This window comes from Manis pentadactyla, chromosome 8, assembly GCF_030020395.1.
Source record: "Manis pentadactyla isolate mManPen7 chromosome 8, mManPen7.hap1, whole genome shotgun sequence".
NCBI classification, from domain to species: Eukaryota; Metazoa; Chordata; class Mammalia; order Pholidota; family Manidae; genus Manis; species Manis pentadactyla.
Window position 1 is genome coordinate 61312352 of NC_080026.1, and position 24623 is coordinate 61336974.

Genomic DNA, 24623 nt, shown 5'->3' on the forward strand with positions numbered 1-24623 from the left:
CAAAGAAGGCCAGACCAGAAGAGGACTCTAAAAAGGATCTAAAAGGAATCTAAAGAGGACCTAAAAAGGCAGGGGCCAAATAGCATGGCATGAAAATGAAAAGGTAAAACAAAGGGGGCAAGGATCAGGTAGTATGGGTACTGGGCCCACACATCTTAAAGTTCAGGAATTACACTAACATCTGGGGATCAGAACTATTCATAAGAAGATACATGATCCAGGGACTCAGAATAAAAACACTGGTATACAGAGTTGTAATACTGAAAGTCTATAAAATAGCTAATATGCAGTTACACTCACTTGTAATAACTCAAGCAATATTCATCTTCAAGTTCCATGTTATTCCAAATTAAATGCTGCTGACAGATGGGAATACCTTAGGGGAAGGTTATAAAAAATGGTTAAAAATTCAATAGAATCTTCAAAAGAATATGATACAAAGCTACTTTATTAAAGAAATAATATACACTTTTAAACTGAATGCTTGGTGCTTAGCTAAAATTTGTAGAATCATAGATAAAAGGCTTGGTAAATGTATATGTAGTTCAATCCACTCACTTTAGAAAAGAACAATGTTTCAGTAACTCTTGGCCTTGAAAGAAAGCATGACATTAGGAATCCTTCTAAAAGACAAGATACCAAGAAATCAGCCTTGAAGAGCTTGGGATTTAAGGCCTATAAGACATTTTAAATGCTGTAAAGTACAGTCTTTGTTATATTCAGTGTTAAAAGCATATTGACTGTGTGTGTGTGTGCGGGGGTGGGGTTGAAATGGGTTAAAAGGTACAAACTCCCTGCTATTAACTACATAAGTCACAGGGATGTAATGTACAGCATGGGGACTGCAGTTAATAACACTGTGTTGTATGTCAGTGGTGTATATATACTAAGCTAGCAGACCTTAAAAGTTTTCATCACAAGAAAAAAAATTGTTTAATTATGTATGGTAATGGATGTTAACTAGACTTATTGTGATTATTTTGTAATACAGTATACACAAATATTGAATTATTATGTTGTACACCTGAAATTAATACATCAATTATACCTAAATAAAAAAATAAGGGACATTTAATTTAGTTTACTGTCCTTAGGGATTTGTGTTCTAAAAATCTGTTCTCAGAGTAACATGCCCATGTGGAATAATGATTCCTTACATGTGAGTTTATTTAGTTATTAAGATGGCATCTTTCATATCTCTTCCAAATAGAAAGTTCAATAATTTCAAAAAAGGGCAGGAAATATAATTTCCAATAAAACGCATTATTAGAAAATTCCTTCCACCTTAGAGTTTGCGATTATAGTTCATTACTATATGCTTTTCTGTAAAGCCTGTTTCTTTACATTTTATGTAATATTAAGGGACTATTAAGGTAGATTCCATACTACAGCAAAATTAATCTATTTTCTTGCAAATAGCACATTTGAATGCTCAAAGAAAATTTGGATTATATTAGCCAAGCAAGTGGGCATTATTTACTCAATAGAACATTTAATGGATATTGATATTGATGAAAACCCTTTTCAATATCTCACATACTGTCTTCTCAAATTAATTTTGCTTATGATACTATAAAATCAATTGACTAGAACAACAACAGGAAGTGCTGTATGTGCTGACATTTATCACTATAAGCCAGGCACAGGTATAAGTGCTTCATATAAATTATCATTATTTAATTACAACAATCTTTTGAAGTGAAAATCAATATTATGTTCATTGCACAGGTGATACAACTTAAGTCCTGAGAGATTAAGAGACACTAGAGAGCGTATAGATTAGAGATGCAAGGCCCATGCAGGCTAACTCCAGAAACTGCACTCTTAACCTTTATGCTGATCAGTCTCTAGAAAATCAGCCTACATAAAGCAAAAGTATCTGTCTGGAAGCTATTTACTGCTTGTTGATAGACCTCAGTGTTTACTACATGTTCACCAAATGTTCCAAAAGATCATCATGGAATACGGCTCACCAGGGCTCAGAGGGTGGGTACACATATATCTCCCCAATGGAACAGTTTGCTTTTTTTGCTTCCAGCTAAAAAAGAATGCCAGGAAGCAAAGGCTTTTAGGCTAGAAAATATTAAAAATATTTCACATTAAAAATATTTTAATATTTAGAAACATTTTCGATGTGCCCAGGTCATCTTTTCAATCAAAGTTGTGGGATTTCAGCATAACTAGATAAAGGAATTCTGGCAGCATTACATAAATTTAATAATGGAAACTTTGTAACTGGATCGAAGACACAGTAACAACACTGCTTAGACACAACTGCTGTTACCACTTTTAATGGACTTAGCCATCATTCACCAGGCTAAAAATAATAGAAGGTTGGTAGTCAAGCCAGGGTGGCAAGATAATCCAAGACAACTGTGGTCCTGACAGGTACTTAACTTACTGAATGACTAAGACAAGGTCATTAACCTCAGTGAGCCATAGCATTCTCTCTTGAACATTAAAAAAGGCCAGGGTTCTTTTTGTTACAAACACTTGTAGAATCCCAAATGTGTAAAGCAAACCAACTTTGTTTTAAGATAGCGTTGCCAGATTTAGCAAATAAAAATTTGGCAACCTTACTTAAAGGTGGCCCTTTGTCTTTAAACCTCAACTCTTATTTTTTGTACAACTAAATCCAGAAAAATTAATTCCTATAAAACAGACATGTTTTTCCAAAGAAACCCAGATTATATACATACACATTTTCTATTAAGTGTTATAAAACTTTTTACTATTTTATTTATCATAAAAGTAAGTCACTTGTGAAAAACTGACAACATAGAAATATACAGAAGAAATGTAATCCTAAAACAGTAGAACCTATTAACATTTTGAGTATATTGAGAAAAATATTTTAATGAAATGGGAACACATTTTGTGAGCTGTTTTATAAACTGCTTTTCTCACTTAACATATTATGTATATATTTTCATATAAATAGATAAAAACATACATTGTGTTTAGTAACTGGATGGTCCTTGAGTATGTGCTTTTGTCATAAGTTACTTACCCAGCTCCCTACTAAGACATATTTTCACCTATCCAATTTTTCATTATTATAAACAAAGCTGTGGTAAGTGATAAAGTGTGAGTGTATTTGTGAATATGTATATGTATATTAATCTACTTGGGTTGTCATAAAAAAGTGCCATAGACTGGGTGGTTTGAACAACAGAAATTTATTTCTCATAGTTCTGGAGGCTGGGAAGTCTAAGATCAAGGTTCCAGCAAAATAGATTTCATTTCGAGCCCTCTTTTCTTGGCTTGTAGGCAGCTGACATTTTCCTGTGTGCTCACATGCCTTCTTTGCAAATGTGCTCAGAGAGAGAGAGGGGGAGCTCTCTTAGCGTCTCTTCTCATAAGGGTACTAGTTCCATAGGGGGATGGGAGCTCATTTAATCCTAATAATAATTCAAAAGTATTTCTTTAGTCCTTTTTTTACATAAGCATTTAGAAAAGAAACCAGAATCAATAGAACTAATAGATAATTAAATGGGGAACCATAGCTCTGATCTTCCAATATTTCCTCCCCAAACAATACAGAACAAGAAGAAGGGAAATGACTCTACATAGAAACCATGGCTTCAGCTCTCAAAACTTGAAGACAGACAATGTCCAAACTTCAAAACAACTGGGAATAAAAAGGAGCAGTCATCCAATCCGAGTGCAGGGCATTCATGTTCCTGCCCTTACAGGGCTGACTAAGGAAAATTTGAGAAGACAGAGAGGAGAGCTAGTAATGTTAAATAAACTTGATATAAAACCACCACGAGGAAGAAGAAGCCATTCTATGTTTGAAAAGTTTACAAAAAGGACTTGGGTAGACCAGAGTACTGAGTACAATGAAGGGACTTTAAAGCAAAGCAATATGAAGGAGCTTCTATGGGAGGCAAGAGACAAAGAAGACTGTCCTTTAGTAATTCAGTGATCAAGAGGAAAAGGAGCAAGTGGTGAAATCTTAAGAGTCCTGCAAGACCAAAGAGTACCACAAAACTGGAGGACTCACAACTTTCCCCCACCCATCACTGTGAAACAAACATAAAACATCTACTAAGATATCTGGACATTGTTATACAGAAAGCACTGGTAAACAGAATCTATGAAACACCCAATACCACAAAAATCAACAAGGGAAAAAATTAAATACATAGAGTTAACAATAAAAAATAGAAAACAAAATTCCACACCTATCAACTGAGGTAAATCTGTGCAGAAAAATAACGACAAAGCAGAAGAAAACTGTAAGGTCATACCCCAAACAGAATTAATATATTCAAGCATTCGAGGACATGAAAATATATTCTGAATCAGAATTCAAAAATCAAAAAACAGAAAATGTTCCCCTCACCAAAAAACAAACAAACAAAAAACAAGGAGAAATGAAAAAGAGAGCAGACTGACCTCAGAAAAGAAATGGAGGAAAAAGGCAAAACTACATAAAAAATGATGAATAAATTATAAGATACCAAGAGGTAATAGATTCAAAGACATATTTAGTATGGGACAAGACAGGAAATCAATCAAGAGAATGAAAATATATAGAAGTAATAAGGGTCAGAGAGAAAGTAATAGAAATGTAAGACAGGTGAAGCAGGAATAATAATCATATTATCAAGGTCCCTGAAAAACAAAATAGTGGAATAGAATTAATATTTACAACTATAATCCTGGGAAACTTCCAGAAGTAGAAAAAGACCTGAATCTACACATTGAAAGGACCCACTAGGTACTTGAGAAAATTAACCCAGAACTATTAAGCCCAGGACATAGTCTAGTAATAAAATAATTTGATTACAGTGATAAATGTAAAATCCTCAACAGTTACTCACACACACATGTAGAAAAATCAAATAACTCATAAGGCAGAAGAATTAGACTACACTCAAAGACAACAACAACAAAGAAAAAACAAATGGGATTTTTAAAATGAGCAGAAATGTCCCCAAAGAAAACATACAGAAAGCCAATAAGCCAATAAAAAAATGCTCAACAGCACAAATCCTGAGTGAAATGCAAATCAAAACCACAATAAAAGATCACACCCAACATGTCCACTATCAAAAAAAACTAAGAAAATAACAAATGTTGAGAAAATGTAAAACCTGTGCACTTTTGGTGGGAATGTAATATCCTGCAGCCATAGTGGAAAATGGTATGGAGGCTCCTCAAAACATTAAAAATAGAATTACCATATGATCCAGCAATTCCACTTCTGGGTATATATTCAGGATTTGGAAGAGATATTCATATACATATGCTCACTGCACCATTATTCATAATAGCCAAGAGATGGAAGCAACCTAAATATTTGCTGATAGAAGAATGGATAAAGAAAATGTGATATAAACTTATAATGGAATATTATTTAGCCTTTAAAAACAATATCCTGTCACATGCTACAACATGGATGAAACTTAAAGACACTATGCTAAGTGAAATAGACAATCCCCAAGAAAATAATATTGCATGATGAGTACAGTATCTAAAGTAGTCAAACTCTAGAAAGTAAAATGGTGGTGGTCAGGGGCTGGAAGGAAGTGGAAAAGCAGAATTGTTCAATAGATACAGTGTGTGGCTACCACAGCAATACAAAAAGTTCTCAACTTACAGGAACTTACCATAAAATTCTGCATCCATGGGATGCAACCACTGCATCTCAAGGCTTTGATTAAACAATCGACTAAGAGGCTGAGCTTCTTCCAACCAAGATATGACCAGAAAAACTTCAGCAAAAAGATTAATGGTAGATATTTAAAAATATATAAATGTACATCTAAGACTAAAACAAAAGTGGGAATAAAGGTTGGAAGGCTAATATGATGTTAGATAACAAGTAGAAAAGATTTTCAACTTGCCACACAAAACAAACATCCAACTATATGCTGCAGGAAAAAAACACACCTAAAATAAAGTGATTCAGAAAGGCTAAAATAAAGGGATGGTCAAAGGTATACAAGATATCAGAATCAAAAAGGGAGAGACGGTGGAGAGCCTGGTTAATAGGCAAAGTAGAATTCATACCTCAAAACAGCAAATGTGACAATGAGGGATATTTTTTAATGCTAAAATTCATAATGGAAAAGTAACACTTACAGATATTTTATGTACCTTTATGAAACAAAAACCATAGAAGATGCAAAGAGACATCGAGGGAAACAGAACAGTAAGAGACTTTAATATACCTTTCAGTACAAATTATGCCAAGTATGAAAAAACTCATAGAGATAGAACACCTAACCAACATAACCAATGAGGCAGATCTTTATTACCCTATATAAGTAATATATCCATACTCAAGTGTTTATGGCACAAATACTGTTCAAATATTGAGTCAAAAAGAAAATATAAGTCCTTTCCCACAAAGTGGAAATACTACAAAAAACACTCTCTGCTTGTGATGTAATAAAAGTTAAAGTTACTAACAAACAAAAAACAGAAAGACCCTTCCAACTGGAAATTAAAAGAGCTTCTATTAACCACCTCTTGGGTGAAAGCAAACATATAAAAATTACAGAATTTTTTAAAGCAATGACAATAAGAATCTAAAGTATACAGTTAAATCAGTAATAAAAGATAATTTACAGCACCAAACACAAAGAAAATTTTTTAGAAAGCACAAGAAAAAATACAATAAAGTTAAAAGCAGAAAACAAGGTGGAAAATACAATAGCAATTAGTAAATCAAAACCTTAGTTTTTAAAAAGCATTAACAAAGTGGACAAACTTCTAGCTACCTTCACAAAGGAAAAAAAGGAAGGAAATCACAAACAAACAAGAATAGAAAATGGTAAGGGAATATGAAATGGTAATTTCCTAGGGAAGAATGTATTAACATAAATTGATGCCCTTACCAATTTTCATAGAAGAACAGGAGAATGTTACTCAGGAACTAAAGCAATAAAAAGTACCAGGCCAGACAGATTCAAAGGAATTCACTGAGCCTTCAAAGACAAACTAAACCCTAGGATATATAAATTTTTCAAGAGCACTGAAAATGAATGAAAACATCTAAATTTTTTTAAATGAAGAAAAATTTACTAATTTTTTTGAAGAAGCAAGTACAGCATCAACTCCTAAGCCCAATAAAGACAGTACTAAAAAAAAAACTGAAGACTAATATTATTCATTTATATTGATATAAAAATGTATATATTACCAAATAGAATCCAATTGTAGGTCAAGAAAATAATATACTGTGACCAAGTGAGAGGTATTCCTAGATTGCAGAGTGGTTCAATTACTAAGAAATCTGTTAGTATCATCCACCACATTAACAGTTCTAGGGGAAAAAAACCCACAAAACCCTACCTCCATGGGTGCTAAGAAACTCTCAGATGAAATTCAGTATTAATTCATGGTATGAAAAAAAAGTTAAGAAAATAGGAATTGAGAGTATTCTCTTAATATGTTAAAACACTAACCAGTTCAAGACACAAGTAAATTAAGTATCTTAACAGGTATCTTAAAATAGTATCTTATTTAATACTAGAGAATTTCTACTAAGATCAGGAACAAGGCAAGCATGTCCACTATCTCTGCTACTATTGAACATACAGCAATAGAAATATAAGTCAATAAAATAATTAGATAAGAGAAATCAACTATAGGCCCAAGAATGGTTAAAGAAGTAGAGAATCTCTATTGTAGATGATATGATAGATAACACACCTGATAAACCCTAAAAAAAGTATGACTACGTAAAAAAAAGATAATTCAGTAAATTAGTAGTATATAAATTAGCATACAAATGTCAATAGCCTGCAAATAGACAAACAAAAACCAGTAAAGGACACACAACAGAGAAAACTCCATTTATAATAACAATGAAGATTTTAAGGTTATTAAATACTTAGAAATTAACAAGAAAGGTACAAACCTCTACAGAGAAAATTTTAAAACACTACTGAAAAACACAGAAGTAGACCTGAATAAAACAGAAAGACAAATCTGTTTCTGGATAGAATGATTCAACATTATAAAGATGTCCATTCTACCCAAGTTAATTGATAAATTTAATGCAAACAGGATTTCTCAAGATGGCAGTGAGGGTAGGGTGCCAGAAATTTGCTCCCCAAACCACACATATTTTGAAAATACAGCAAATACAACTATTCCTAAAAGAGAGACCAGAAGATACAGTACAACAGCCAGGCTACATCTACATCTGTGAGAACTCAGCATCTCATGAAAAGGGTAAGATACAAAGCCATGACCCAGTGGGACCCTAGCACTCCCCCTACCCCAGCTCACTGGTGGGAGGAAAAGAATCAGAGTGTGGAGGGAGTGGAAGCACAGGACTGCTAAATAACCAGCCCTAGTAATCTGCACCAGGGGCAGAGAAACACATTTCACGGTGTACTGGATATTAGAGAAATGGAAAAGTAAAATCCAAGACTGAGACTCTGAGTGGGTCCCTACAGCCAGCTCCCCTGGGAGAAAAGAAAAGCCAGCACTTTAAAAGTCATAAAGTGGCAAGTGTTTAACAGGTGAAAAAATCATCCCAGCACACTCAGCCTAGCAGGCTGGGAATCTGATTTTTTTAATTTTTAATTTTGATATCGTTAATGTACAATTACTTGAACAACACTATGGTTACTAGACTTGCCCTATTATCAAGTCCCCCCCACATACCCCTCCACATACCCCACTATATACAGTCACTGTCCATGAGCATAGTAAGATGCTATAGAATCATTACTTGTCTTCTCTGTATCCACTGCCTTTGCCGTGTCCCCCACCCCGACATTATGTGTGCTAATCGTAATGCCTTGCTTTCCCCCTTATCCCTTCCTTCCCACCCATCCTCCCCAGTCCCTTTCCATTTGGTAACTGTTAGTCCATTCTTGGGTTCTGTGAGTCTGCTGCTGTTTTGTTCCTTCAGTTTTTTTCTTTGTTTTTATACTCCACAGATGAGTGAAATCATTTGATACTTCTCTTTCTCCACCTGGCTTGTTTCACTGACAAATATATCCTTTAGCTCCATGCATGTTGTTGCAAATGGTAGAATTTGTTTTCCTCTTATGGCTGAATAATATTCTATTGTGTATATGTACCACATCTTCTTTATCCATCTACTGATGGACACTTAGGTTGCTCCCATTTCTTGGCTATTGTAAATAGTGCTGCGATAAACATAGGAGGGCATATGTCTTTTTCAAACTGGGCTGCTGCATTCCTATGGTAAATTCCTGGAAGTGGAATTCCTGGGTCAAATGGTATTTCTATTTTGAGCTTTTTGAGGAACCTCCATACTGCTTTCCACAATTGCTGAACTAATTTACATTCCAACCAGCAGTGTAGGAGGGTTCCCCTTTCTCCACAACCACGTCAGTATTTGTTGTTGTTAGTCTTTTGGATGTTGGCCATCCTAACTGGTGTGAGGTGATATCTCATTGTGGTTTTAATTTGCAATTCTCTGATGATTAGCGATGTGGAGCATCTTTTCATGTGCCTGTTGGCCATCTGAATTTTTTCTTTGGAGAAGTGTCTGTTCAGCTCCTCTGCCCATTTTTAAATTGGATTATTTGCTTTAGGTTTGTGGAGGTACAAGAGCTCTTTATATAATTGGGATGTCAACCCCTTATCAGATATGTCATTTATGAATATATTCTCCCATACTGCAGGATATCTTTTTGTTCTACTGATGGTATCCTTTGCTGTACAGAAACTTTTTAGTTTGATATAGTCCTAATTGTTCATTTTTGCTTTTGTTTCCCTTGCCCAGGGAGATATGTTCATGAAGAAGTTGGTCATAATTATGTCCAAGAGATTTTTGCCTATATTTTTTTCTAAGAGTTTTATGGTTTCATGACTTACATTCAGATCTTTGATACACTTTGAGTTTACTTTTGTGTATGGGGTTAGACAATAATCCAGTTTCATTCTCTTACATGTAGCTGTCCAGTTTGGACAACATCAGCTGTTGAAGAGGCTGCCATTTCCCCATGTAGATCCATACCTCCTTTATCATATATTAATTGACTTTATATGCTTGGGTTTATATCTGGACTCCCAATTCCATTCCACTGGTTTATGGTCTGTTCTTGTGCCAGTACCAAATTGTCTTGATTACTGTGGCTTTGTAGTAGAGCTTGAAGTCAGGGAGCGTAATTCCCCCTACTTTATTCTTCTTTCTCAGGAATGCTTTGGCTATTTGGGGTCTTTTATGGTTCCATATGAATTTTAGAACTATTTGTTCTAGTTCATTGAATAATGCTTCAGGTATTTTGATAGGGATTGCATTGAATCTGTAGATTGTTTTTGGTAGGATGCCCATTTTGACAATATTAATTCTTCCTAGCCAAGAGCATGGGATGAATTTCCATTTATTAGTGTCTGTGTTAATTTCTCTTAGGAGTGTCCCGTAGTGTTCAGGGTGTAGGTTTTTTACTTCCTTGGTTAGGTTTAGGCTGGGAATCTTAAGGAACTTCAGGGTACCCTAAACCCCTGGGTGGCAACACAGCTCTGAAGCCCCTCATGGCGATAAGCAGCCTGCCAATCATTCCCCCCTGTTGGTGCAGCAAGTAAACCAGCTGACCTGCCATTGCTGCAGAACAGCCAGGGAGCAGCTCCACCCACAGCAACCACACAGAGTCTTCATCCAGAGCACAGGTTATCAGGCCAGATCCAGAGGCTGCCTCCAGCATGCAGCTTCCCAGCAAAGGCCGACAAAGCTGGCGCAAGGTCTGGAAGGCACGAAGGGATGCCATTCTTGCAGGAAAACACACCTGGCACTTCGGCAACCCCATGCAGTGCCCAAGGCTATCCTGAGGGCCACCACCCACGGCAGCTAAGGGGATTAACCTAGAGACTGCTCCCTGTGTGCGCATAACCAGCACAGGCAGTGGAGAAGGGCAAGGTGACCAGAATGCATGAAGGGACTTTGTTCTCCCAGCTGACACATGTGCCACCTGCCAGTGATCACTTCTGTCACCATTAAAAGGCAGAAAAATCTGGTTGAGTAAAAAATCACTGGAAGAACTCCAGAGAGAGGGTCTGGTGAGATACGTATAACCAATCTTCCTGAAAAAGAATTCAAAATAAAAGTCTTAACCATGCTGATGGAGCTGTAGAGAAATATGCAAGAGCTAAGGGATGAAGTGTGGAGGGAGATATCAGAAATGAACCAATCAACCAAAGGACTTAACAGCAGACTTGGTGAGGTACAAGAGGCTGTTAATGGAACAGAAATTAGAGAATGGGAATACAGAGAACCTGAGGCAGAGAGAGATAAAAGGATCTTTAGGAATGAAAAAATATTAAGAGAACTATGTGACCAATCCAAATGGGACAATATTCACATTATAAGGGTACCAGAAGAAGAGAGAGAAAAAGGGAAAGTGCCTTTGAAGAAATAATTGCTGAAAACTTCCCCAAGCTGGGGAAGGAAACAGTCTCTCAGACCATGGAAGCCCACAGATCTACCAACACAAGAGACCCAAGGAGAAAAACACCAAGACATATAATAATTAAAATGGCAAAGATCAAAGACAAGGACAGGGTATTAAAAGGAGCCAGAGACAGCAGACTCAGAGACTCCAAGAACGAACTAGTGGTTACCAAAGGGGAGGGGTGTGGGAGGGCAGGTGGGGAGGGAGGGATAAGGGGACTGAGGGGTACTATGTTTAGGACACATGGTGTGGGGGATAATGGGAAGAACAGTGTATCACAGACAAGGGACATAGTGGATCTCTGGCAACTTGCTGCACTGATGGACAGCGACTGCATTGGGGTAAGGGCGAGGAATTGATAATATAGGTAAATGTAGTAACCACATTGTTTTTTCATGTGGAGCCTTCATAAGAGTATATGTCAATCATAACTTAATAAAAAATTTAAAAAAAGGAGCCAGAGAGAGAAGAAAGATCACCTAAAAAGGAAAACCCATCAAGCTACCATCATACTTCTGAACAGAAACCTTACAGGCCAGAAGAGAATGGCATGATATATTTAACACAATGGAACAGAAGGGCCTTGAACCAAGAATACTGTATCCACCAAGATTATCATTGAAATTTGAAAGAGGGATTAAACAATGCCCAGATAAGCAAAAGTTGAGGGAATTTACCTCCCAGAAAGCACCTCAACCATCTATTTTAAAGGGACTGCTCTAGGTGAAAGTACTCCTAAGGCTAAATAGATGTCACCAAAGAAAATAAAATCACAGCAAAGAAAGCATACCAACCAAATACTAATTAAAGGCAAAAAATAAAATCAGCTATCCACAAAAGCAGTCAAGAGAAACACAAAAGAGCACAGAATAAAACACCTAACATATAAAGACTGGAGAAGGAAGAATAAGAAGGGAAAGAAATAAAGAATCATCAGACTGTGTTTATAATAGCGTAATAAGTGAGTTAACGTTAGATGGTTAGATAGTAAAGAAGCTACCCTTGAACCTTTGGTAACCATGAATCCAAAGCCTGCAATGGCAATAAGTAAATATCTTTCAATAACCACCCTAAATGTAAATAGACTGAATGCACCAATCAAAAGACACATAATAATAAAATGGATAAAAAAGCAAAACCCATCTACATTCTGCTTACAAGAGACTCACCTCAAACCCAAAGACATACACAGACTAAAAGTGGAGGGATGAAAAAGAAATTTCATGCAAACAATAGGGATAAAAAAGCAGGTGTTACACTAGTATCAGACAAAATAGGCTTCAAAACAAAGAAAGTAACAAGAGATAAAGAAAGACATTATATAATGATAAAGGGGGCAGTCCAACAAGAGGATATAACCATTATAAATATCTATGCACTCAACACAGGAGCACTGACATATGTGAAACAAATACTAACAGAATTAAAGAAGGAAGTAGAATGCAATGCATTTATTTAGTAGACTTCAACACACCACTCACTCCAAAGGACAGATCAACCAGTCAGAAAATAAGTAAGGACACAGAGGCACTGAACAACACACTAGAACAGATGGACCTACCAGACATCTACAGAACTCTACATCCAAAAGCAGCAGGATACACGTTCTTCCCAAGTGCACATGGAACATTTTCCAGAATAGACCACACACTAGGCCACAAAAAGAGCCTCAGTAAATTAAAAAAGATTGAAATTCTACAAAACAACCTCTCAGACCACAAAAAGTATAAAACTAGAAAAAAATTGTACAAAGAAAACAAAAAGCCTCAAATACACATGGAGGCTCAAAAATATGCTCCTAAATAATCATCAATGGATCAATGACCAAATGAAAACAGAGATCAAGCAATATATGGAGACAAATGAAAACAACAGCACAATGGCCCACCTTCTGTGGGACGCAGTGAAGGCAGTTGTAAGAGGAAAGTATACAGCAGTCCAGGCCTATTTGAAGAAGGAAGAATAATCTCAAATGAATAGCCTAAATCACAATTACTGAATCTGCAAAAAGAAGAGCAAATGAGGCCTAAACTCAGCAGAAGGAGGGACATAATGAAGATCAGAGAAGAAATAAATAAAATGAGAAAAAAATCAATGAAACCAAGAGCTGGTTCTTTGAGAAAATAAACAAAATAGATAAGCCCCTAGCCAGACTTATTAAGAGAAAAAGAGAATCTACACACATAAACAGAATCAGAAATGAGAAAGGAAAAATCATGATGGACCCCACAGAAATACAAAGAATTCTTAGAGAATACTAGGAAAATCTATATGCTAACAAGCTGGAAAACCTAGAAGAAATGGACAACTTCCTAGAAAAATACAACCTTCCACAACTGACCAAGGAAGAAACAGAAAATCTAAACAGACTAATTACCAGCAATGAAACTGAATCGGTAATAAAAAAAAGACCCAAGTACTAAACCACTGGACCAGATAGATTCACTACTGAATTTCGTCAGACATATAGAGAAGACATAATACCTATTCTCCTTAAAATTTTCCAAAAAATAGAAGAAGAGGGAATACTTCCAAACTCATTCTTTGAAGTCAGCATCACTCTAATACCAAAACCAGGCAAAGACCCCACAAAAAAAGAAAATTATAGACCAATATCCCCGATAAACATAGATGCAAAAATACTCAACAAAATATTAGCAAACTGGATTAAAAAAATACATCAAGAGGATCATATACCATGATCAACTGGGATTCATCTCAGGGATTCAAGGATGGTACAACATTCGAAAATCTATCAGCATCATCCACAACATCAAAAAAAAGAAGGACAAACCCTTATGATCATGTCCACAGATGCTGAAAAAGCATTTGACATAATTCAACACCCATTCATGATAAAAACTCTCAACAAAATGGGTATAGAGGGCAAGTAACTCAACATAATAAAGGCCATATATGACAAACCCACAGACAACATTACACTTAACAGTGAGAAGCTGAGAACTTTTCACCTAAGATTGGAAACAAGACAGGGATGCCCACTCTCCCCACTGTTATTCAACATAGTACTAGAAGTCCTAGCGATGGCAATCAGACAAACAAAGAAATACAAGGAATCCAGATTGGTAAAGAAGAAGTCAAACTGTCACTATTTGCAGATGACATGATATTGTACATTAAAAACCCTAAAGACTCCACTCCAAAACTACTAGAAATAATATCTGAATTCAGCAAAGTTGTAGGATAAAAAATTAATACACAGAAATCTGTTGCTTTCCTATACAATAATGATGAACTAACAGAAAGAGAAATCAGGAAAACAATTCCATTCACAATTGCATCAAAAAGAATAAAATACCTAGGAATATACCTCACCAAGGAAGTGAAAGACCTATACCCTGAACACTACAAGACACTCTTAAGAGAAATTAAAGAGGACACTAACAAAAGGAAACTCATCCCATGCTCTTGGCTAGGAAGAATTAATATTGTCAAAATGGCTATCCTGCCTAAGGCAATCTACAGATTCAGTGCAATTCCTATGAAAATACCAACAGCATTCTTCAACGAACTGGAACAAATAGTTCTAAAATTCATTTGGAACCACAAAAGACCCCAAATAGCCAAAGCAATCCTGAAAAGGAAGAATAAAGCAGGGGGGATCTCGCTTCCCAACTTCAAGCTCTACTACAAAGCCACAGTAATCAAGACAATTTCGTACTGGCACAAGAAGAGACCCACAGACCAGTGGTACAGAATAGAGAGTCCAGATATTAACCCAAACATATGTGGTCAATCAATATATGAAAAAGGAGCCATGGACATACAATGGGGAAATGACAGCCTCTTCAACAGCTGGTGTTCACAGAACTGGACAGCTACATATAAGAGAATGAAACTGGACCATTGTCTAACCCCATACATATAAATAAATTCAAAATGGATCAAAGACCTGAATGTAAGTCATGAAACCATAAAACTCTTAGAAAAATACATAGGCAAAAATCTCTTGGACATAAACACGAGCCACTTCTTCATGAACATATCTCCCCAGGCAATGGAAACAAAAGCAAAAATGAACAAGTGGGACTATATCAAGCTGAAAACCTTCTGTACAGTGAAGGACACCATCAATAGAACAAAAAGATATCCTAAAGTATGGGAAAATACATTCATTAATGCCATATCCCATAAAGGGTTGACATCCAAAATATATAAAAAAAGCTCATGCACCTCAACAAACAAAAAGCAAATAATCCAATTAAAAAATGGGCAGAGGAGCTGAACAGACACTTCTCCAAAGAAGAAATTCAGATGGCCAACAGGCACATGAAAAGATGCTCCACATTGCTAATCATCAGAGAATTGCAAATTAAAACCACAATGAGATATCACCTCACACCAGTAAGGATGGTCACCATGCAAAAGACAAACAAAAACAAATGTTGGCTAAGATGTGGAGAAAGGGGAACCCTCCTACCATGCTGGTGGGAATGTAAATTAGTTCAACTATTGTGGAAAGCTGTATGGAGGTTCCTCAAAAAACTAAAAATAGAAATACCATTTGACCCAGGAATTCAACTCCTAAGAATTTACCCTATGAATGCAGCAGCCCAGTTTGAAAAATACATATGCACCCTTATGTTAATCGCAGACCTATATACAATAGCCAAGAAATGGAAGCAACCTAAGTGTCCATCAGTAGATAAAGAAGATGTGGTACATATACACAACGGAATATTATTCAGCCATAAGAAGAAAACAAATCCTACCATTTACAACAACATGGATGGTGCTAGAGGGTATTATGCTCAGTGAAATAAGCCAGGTGGAAAAAGATAAGTATCAAATGATTTCACTTATCTGTGGAGTATAAGAACAAAGCAAAAACTGAAGGAACAAAACAGCCAAGAATGGACTAACAGTTACCAAAGTAAAGGGACTGGGGAGGATGGGTGGAAAGGCAGGGATAAGGGCAAAAAAGGGGCATTATGATTACCAGACATAATGTGGGGATGGGCACGGGGAGGGCTGTACAACACAGAGAAGACAAGCAGTGATTCTATAACATCTTAGTACACTGATGGACAGTGACTGTATGGGGTATGTGGTGGGGACTCAATGATGGGGGGATCTAGTAACCATAATTTTGTTCATGTAATTGTAGATTAATGATACGAAAACAAAAAGAGCAATCTACTTTAAAAATAAATAGACATATAGATTAATAAAAGTATGGGAAGAGATACATTTATTTTTTAATATACATCAAGCTGGTTTAAAAAAGTAAAGACATGGAGATAGATATATCATGCCAACACTAATGAAATAAAGTGCCCTAATTAGTTCCAGCCATCCTACCAGGGTGGCCAGGGCACAAAGTGCCACAGGACACTCCAGCTCAAGCCTACCCCAGCATTAGCCATTGTGTCAGGATGGCCCCAGCACAGAGAATACAATAACTGAAATGAAAAATACACAATAAGGAATCAAGAGCAGATTAGGGGATGCAGAAAAATGGATCAGCATATGGAAGACAGGGTAACAGAAAGCACCCAAGCTGAACAGCAAAAGTAAAAAGAATTTTAAAAGTGGGGATAAGTTAAGAGACCTGAGGTAATATCAAACATACTAACATTTGCATTATAGGGTTCCCAGAAGAACAGAGAAAGGGGAAGAAAACTTATTTAAAGAAAATATAACTGAAAATTTCCCTATTGTGGGAAAGGGAACAGACTTCCAGTTCCAGGATGCATGGACAGACCTTAACTAGATGAATCCAAGGAGGTCCACACCAAGACACATAATAATCAAAATGACAAAGATTAAAGATGATGAGAGAATCTTAAAAGCAGCAGGAGAAAAGCAACGAGGCATTTTACAAGGGAGACTGCACAAAGCTATCAGCTTATTTTTCTGCAGAACTTGGCAGGCATTATATATTCAAACTGCTGAAAGGAAAAAACCTGCAAGCAGGAATACTACACGCTACACCTGTTAAAGGTATCATTCAGAATTGAAGGAGAGAGAGTTTCCCAGGCAGAAGTTAAAGGGGTTTATCACCACTAAACCAGTCTTACAAGGAATGTTAAAAGAACTTTGTTAAGTGGAAGAAGCCATAATTAGAAGAAAATTGTGAAAGGAAAAAAGTCACTTATGGAAACAAACATATAGTAAAAGTAGATAAATCATTTATAATGAGAGTATGAAGGCTAAAAGTCAAAAGTAGCAAAATCAATTCCATCTAAAGAAATTAAAGCATTCATAAAATAAAAATATGTAAAATATGACCTTAAATACATATATAGTACATGGAAAGGGGAGTAAAAATGTAGTGATTGTAGAATGTTATATATGAGCTTCATGGTAATCAAAAACTAAAAACCTGTAAAAGAGGCACAAAAAATAAAGAGAAAGAAATCCAAGCATAACACTAAATAAAGTCAGAGAAGAGAGCGAGAAAGAAAGGAATAGAGAACTACAAGAACCAGAAAACAACAAAATGGCAATAAGCACATAACTACCAATAATATCTTTAAATGTAAATGGTCTAAATTCTCCAAACAAAAGGAAGAGGGTGACTGAATGGAATAAAAAAAAAAGACACATCTATATGCTGCCTACAAGAAACCCACTTAAGACCTAAAGACACATACAGACTGAAAGTGAAGGGACTTAAAAATATATTTCATGCAAATGGAAGTGATACAAAAAGATGGGATAGCAATACTTGTATCACACAAAATAGATTTTAAAACAAAGATTGTAACAAGAGAGTAACAAAAGCATTACATAATAATTAAATGGATCAAACATGAGACTATAATAATTGTAAATATCTATGCACCAACAAAAAAGCATCCAAATATATAAAGGAAATATTAACAGACCTAAAGGGAGAAATTGACAGTAATATAATAATAGTCGGGCACTTTAACACCCACTAATATCAATGGAGAGAGCATCCAGACAAAAGCCATAAGGTAACAGTGGCTTTTGAACAACACATTAGATCAGATTGGCTTAACAGATATATACAAGTTATTGTGTCCCAAAACACCAGAATACATGCACTCTTCAAGTGCATATGGAACATTCTCCAGGATAGATTATGTATTAGGTCACAAAACAAGTCTCAATGAATTTATAAAAAGAATGAAATCATATCAAACATGTTTTCCTACTACAACACTATGAAACTATAAATCAATTTTATGGGAAAAAACAAATGGATGCTGAACAACATAGTATTTGTGGGGAAAATGAAAGTTCCTGCAGCCAGGATCCTCACCTGACCCTAAACTACTTGATGATGTAATTGGCCTACTGCTAAGCTAATGCTCCCACACCCATTGGTACTGAGCTATTACTGACTGAGTCACTATATAAAGAGCTCTGCCCAGTGCTTTCAGAGGAGGCAGAGACAGAGGTGGATTACAGACCTGCAGACTGACGGATGCAGACCTGATTCTAGTGCTTGACCTACTGCCATGAGAATAAAGCTGGGTATAAACTCTTTTACCCCAAGAACATTCTGTTCTCTTTCTTCAGTCTCACCAAATCCAGAGTGAACTTGCGCGGGCTGAAACCCTCGGGTGAGACACTATTAAACAAATAATGCGTCAAAGAAGAAATCAAAGAGGAAATAAATAACTAGACAAAAATGGAAATGGAAACACAATGGTTCAAATTTCTAAGAAGGAAGTCATAACAATACAGGCCTACCACAAGAAACAAGAAAAATTATCAACCAGAAGAAACAAAGCCCAAAGTTAGTATAAATAAAGAAATAATAAAAACTAGAGGGGAAATAAAAGAAAGGGGGACCACTAAAGCAATAGGAAAAAAAGCCAATAAAACTAATTGCCAATTGTTTTAAAAGAAAAACAAAATTGATAAACCATTAGCCAGACTTATTAAGAAAAAAAGAGAAAACTCAAAATCAGAAATGACAGAGAAATTACAAATAACACCTCAGAAATTCAAAGGACTATAACAGACTATTGATAGCGGAGGTGCATGGGGAAGGCAGTATAGCACAGAGAAGACAAGTAGTGATTCTGTACCATCTTATTATGCTGATGGACAGTGACTGTAATGGGGTATGTTGTGTGGACTTGATAATGGGGGGAGTCTAGTAACCACAACGTTGTTCGTGTAATTGTATATTAATGATACCAAAATAAGAATATATAAATAAATAGAATTTTAAAAATAAAATAAAATAAAATAAATAAAAATAGAAAAATAGAAAAAAAAGACTATTGAGAAAAATAATATGCCAAAAAATTGGACAACCTAGAAGAAATGGACAAATTCCTAGAAGCATATAATTTTCCAGAACTGAATCAGGACAAAAAAGAAAATCTTAACAAACCAATTATTAGCAATGATATTGGACTAGTAATCAAAAACCACAAACAAAAATTCAGGACCAGATGGCTTCGATTGTGAATTTGATCAATTCAATAAAAATTTAAAGAAGATTTAATATCCATCCTTCTCAAACTAATCCACAAAATAGAAGAGGAAAGAATGCTTCCAAATTCACTCAATGAGGCCAGCATTATCTGATACCAAACCAGACAAAAACACAACAAAAAGAAGCAGCAGCAGTAAAGAAAATTATAGGCCAAAATCCCTGGTGAACATAGATGCAAAAATACTCAACAAAATATTAGCAAACTGAATGCAACAATACATTAAGTAAAAGGATCATTCACCAGAATCAAGTGGAATCTAGTCCAGAGATGCAATGATGGTACAATATTCACAAATTAATCAACATGATACACAACATTATTTCATGAAAATTCAACAGCCATTCATAATAAAAACTCTCAATTAAGTGGGTTTAGTGGGAACATACCCAAACAGAATAATAGTTATATAAGACAAATCCATCTAACGTCATACTTAATGGCAAAAGCTGAAACCTTTTTCTCTAAGGTTAGGAGCAAGGCAAAGAAAACCACTCTCACAATTCTTATTCAACATAATACTCAAAGTTCCAGCCACAACAATTAAACAGGAAAAAGAAATAAAAGGCATCCAAACTGGTAACGAATAAGCAAAATTTTCACTATTTCCAGATAACATGATACTATTGACAGAAAACCCTAAAGACTCCACCATAACAATTATTGGAACTAATAAATGAATTCAGCAGAGTTGCTGAAGGCTAAAATGTTTATGTAAAAATATGTTGTGTTTTTATATACTAATAACAAAGTAGACAAAAGAGAAATTAAGAAAACAGTCCCCTTACAACTGCATTAAAAAGAATAAAATATCTAGGAATAAATGAAACCACAGAGGTGAAAACTCTGTACCCTGATAACTCTCAGACACTGATGAAAGAAATCAAAGATAATATAAGTAAGTGGAAAAATACACCATTCTTATGGATTAGAAGAGTTAATATTGTTAAAAAGTCCACACTACCCAAAGCAATCTACAGATTAAATGCAATCCCTATGAAAATACCGATGGCATTTTTCACAAAATCAGAATAATCCTAAATTTGTATGGAACCACAAATGACCCTGCAATCTTAATAGCCAAAGCAATCTCAGGAAAGATGTACAAAGCTGGAGGTATCATAATTCTAGACTCCAAACTATACTACAAAGCTATAGTAATCAAAATGGTATGGTACTAACACACTAGGCACATAGATCAATGGAATGGACTAGAGAGTCCAGAAATAAACATAAGTTTATATAGTCAACTCCACCCAAACCTGCCCACCCGGAGTTACACACAGATTAACCATTTTCCCCTGAAAAAGAACACAAATGTTCTACTAAATGCTTTACATTCATTAATTCATAATCCTAAGAAAAACTCTTTGAGATAGGTACTATTATTATTCCCATTTTAAATTGGCACAACTGAGGAAAAGAAATTAAATATTTTGCTCAACTAATAATCTGTAATCAGGCAGTCTAGCTTCAGTGCTCATGTCTCTTCAAGGCCCATTTAAAATCTCCATGTAGTTACTGTTCATTTCATGCTATAGCCTTGCCATTCCTAATCTGGTATTCTCTTCAAGCCTTTTTCTGCAGTTCCCTCCACTCACCCTCCTATCTCCTACTAAGCTCTAGTTCTGAAGTTACCAAAATTTCCCAAAAGGAAAAGCTATCTGGCAGAGCAACCGTTTCCCTGAATGATTAAACCAAGCAGAGTCACCTCTACCCTCTTATCCTCCCCACTCCATATCTATTGTGAGGGTCTTTCCCACCATGTCAACCCCAAATGTAGTCCTGGGTAGAAATGGAAAGATCACCCAGAAAAGGACTAAAACTGATTTGTCATGGAGGATGCCTTCTTGAAGCCTCCTGAAGAATAGGATGACTGTCACTGCCCATGGCTGCAAGAAGTTACATGGAAGTAGGGGAACAGGAGGGAAGGAGGGGGTGAGGAGTATGAGGACGAGGAATGGCAATAGGAATTAAGATCTACTGACCACTAGTAGGGACTGAAAGTGTTCCCCACAAATTTATATCTTGAAATCTTTACCTCCCATGTGATGGTATTTGGAGACAGGGCTTTGGGGAAATAACTAGGCTTAGATGAGGTCATGGGAATGAGACCCTCATGGTGGAATCGGTGCTCTTATAAGAAGAGACGCCAGAGAGCTCATTCTTTCTCTCTGCCATCTGAGGACACAGACAGAAGGTGGCCATCTACATGTCAGGAACAAAGTCCTCACCTACCCATGCTAGCACCCTTAACTCAGACTTTCACCTCCAGAACTGTGAGATAATAAATTTCTGTTGTTTAAGCCACTCAGTCTATGATACTTTGTTATGACAGCCCACCCAAGCTAAGAGAGTAGGCATTTTATGTATTACCTCATTTAATTTCGAAAAAACTCCATTTGTCTTATAAATGTCTAAACTAGTCTAATAACTACAAAGTCTAAATGTCTGAACTGTCTAATAACTACAAAGCCACTGCTTTTACCCTAACAACACCTCCTCCTCCAGGGTGGACAAGAAGTCTGCATGTCAGCTCTGGTTCCAATCTATCAGTAACAAATTATTTCCCTTGGACAAATTCCCTAAGATCAAATTGACTCTTCAGACATGAAGTGACCTAAATGGATGTTCTCTAAAGTGCTTTTGCTATATGGAGATTATTCAAAATGCATAAAGGGTCAGGGAGTGCAGCAAAATACAGAGATTATTTAGAACACAAGAAGGTTTTATTTTCCTTTTCTTAAAAATGTAGTATTACACCATCACATAAATAAACAAAAAATAGATCAAAGTCAAAATAAACTTTTCTCATTCCATTTTTTATCATCAAATCATTTGGGGATGCAAAAGCTTTATGTGCCATTACTGGATGGTCACTGAACATCCAGAGAAGTTAGTTACTGGAGAGGAGCAAATATTCAAAAGCTCAGATCCCAGGATCCTTGATTTTAGAAAGAAAATTCCAACCCTCCTCATCCTACAATTCCCAACTTAAAACTCAACTACAGGGAAATGCTAGTTACTGTCTTTATATTACAGCAAGTTCCAGCTGGCTCAAAAAGACCCATTCATATTAAATAGAACAATTTAATGCTCTAGTTACTACTGGATTTTAACAACTATAAATGGCAAATACTACTTATTTCAGAAATCAGCAAAGTACAAAGAAAAAGACTAATTTTAACACACAGTAATTTATGACACTTTTCTCAAGTACACAAACCACAAGAGACATTGCATAACATCCAGTATGTTTGCTATACCGAGGAAACTGCAAATATATGTAAATGTAAGCCAAAAGCTCTTCACAGAAAACCTCTGCATTACAAAATAAGTATTCACGAAGCACTATAAAAAGGTAAACAAGTTCATTTAAAGGAATTCAATTCCTATTACCCATGAAAAGTAACTAACTGTAAGGTAGTTACACTAGAATTTGCATGTCATCATAACCTGCTGAATAACTATTTAAAAATATTATTTCATACTATTAATGTGATGCCAGCAATTTGCTTCAAAAGAATACAGTACAAGAACAGGGTGGGGGAAACATATGCATGCAAGCCAGATAGTTCATGAATTGATAACTGTTGAAGGAGTATATGGGGGTTGAATATATGTTTAACCTTTCTCCATAAGAAAAGTTAAAAGTCATTATACACTCTTGATGAAAAAATTTAATCCTCATATCCTGAAAATAAAGACTAGTACCTTTCAATCTTTGAATTTTTGCTTTCACAGAAATGACAGCTTCAAAGGGTGAAACTCTGAGCTCAAAACATGTTCCAGTCAATGTTTCAATGAAGAGCTTTATGGTATTATAGAAAGGAAGTTTGTAGTAAAATGGTCCCATGTTATCTCCATTGAAGAATGGAGGGTCTTCTCTGTTATCCATTACTTTGACTTTCCTAATTCCTCTGGACTATGTTGCAGACAACTGTATTCCAGTTCCAGCCAAGTCAGCTTTGAACACTGGTAATATGTATCATTCATGTTTTGAGTCTTGCACCTAAAAAACAAGAATATATATTTTTAAAGAAGCTTATCTGAAAGTCTCATTCCTCTATAAAGATTTTCTGAACAACTCTGGCCCATGTCAATCTTCCAGACAGCCCCAGAATTCACTTTTATGCTTAGTATGTCTTATCTTGAACTTCTCCCATTTGTCTCTGAAACCACTCTCCCAGTTAGACTGCAAGATTAATAACAGATATATTCGGGATACTTTTCTGTATCCCACTAGAGCTCAAGACAGTTACTTATATATAGTACAAGATCAACAAATATTTGTTCCATTGTTAATAATTAAACCAATGAACTTAATGTGTAGGCCTTGAAAAATTCATGCACATTTTTCTAAAACATGTAAATTGTTTTCTAACCCATACAAAGTATAACTTTATAACCATTGTACATTTGAATCACACTGGAATAGCAACCATCTTACTAGACTTCTTAATAGTAAAAGTAGGACTCACTAAATGATTAATGAGCATTTGAGTTTCCAGGGGTTATCTATCAGTACAGCACTGAGATGAGGTTAATACTGGTAAAGGACACTAGACATAATATCTACAGGCACATACAGTTAATTAATGAGTATGAGAGACAAACACACCAACAGAAGTCCTGAGATAAATTACAAGTATATGATCAGGAGACTAGGAATTATAAAACTGATAAATTGCTATTAATCAGTGAAAACGTTGTTAAAGGGGTCTTGAAAAACTTAAATTAGAAGGACAGATGGATGATTCACATCTTCCTGAACAGGTAGGTAAATCTTTTT

At 35.7% G+C, this 24623-nt stretch overlaps 1 protein-coding gene across 1 annotated transcript in view; it reads right to left on the reverse strand.

The window, feature by feature from the left end:
- The window catches only part of ZFAND4 (zinc finger AN1-type containing 4), a 71876-nt gene extending 48107 nt beyond the window's left edge, over window positions 1-23769 (reverse strand). Inside the window, exons 1-2 of the mRNA XM_057505802.1 lie at window positions 23546-23769; window positions 301-376 (exon numbers count right to left, since the gene is read on the reverse strand). Coding sequence (XP_057361785.1) covers window positions 301-376; window positions 23546-23729 — 260 coding nt within the window. The 5' untranslated portion in view covers window positions 23730-23769. The remainder of the gene's footprint in view (window positions 1-300; window positions 377-23545) is intronic.
- Between the last annotated feature and the right edge of the window lie 854 nt (window positions 23770-24623).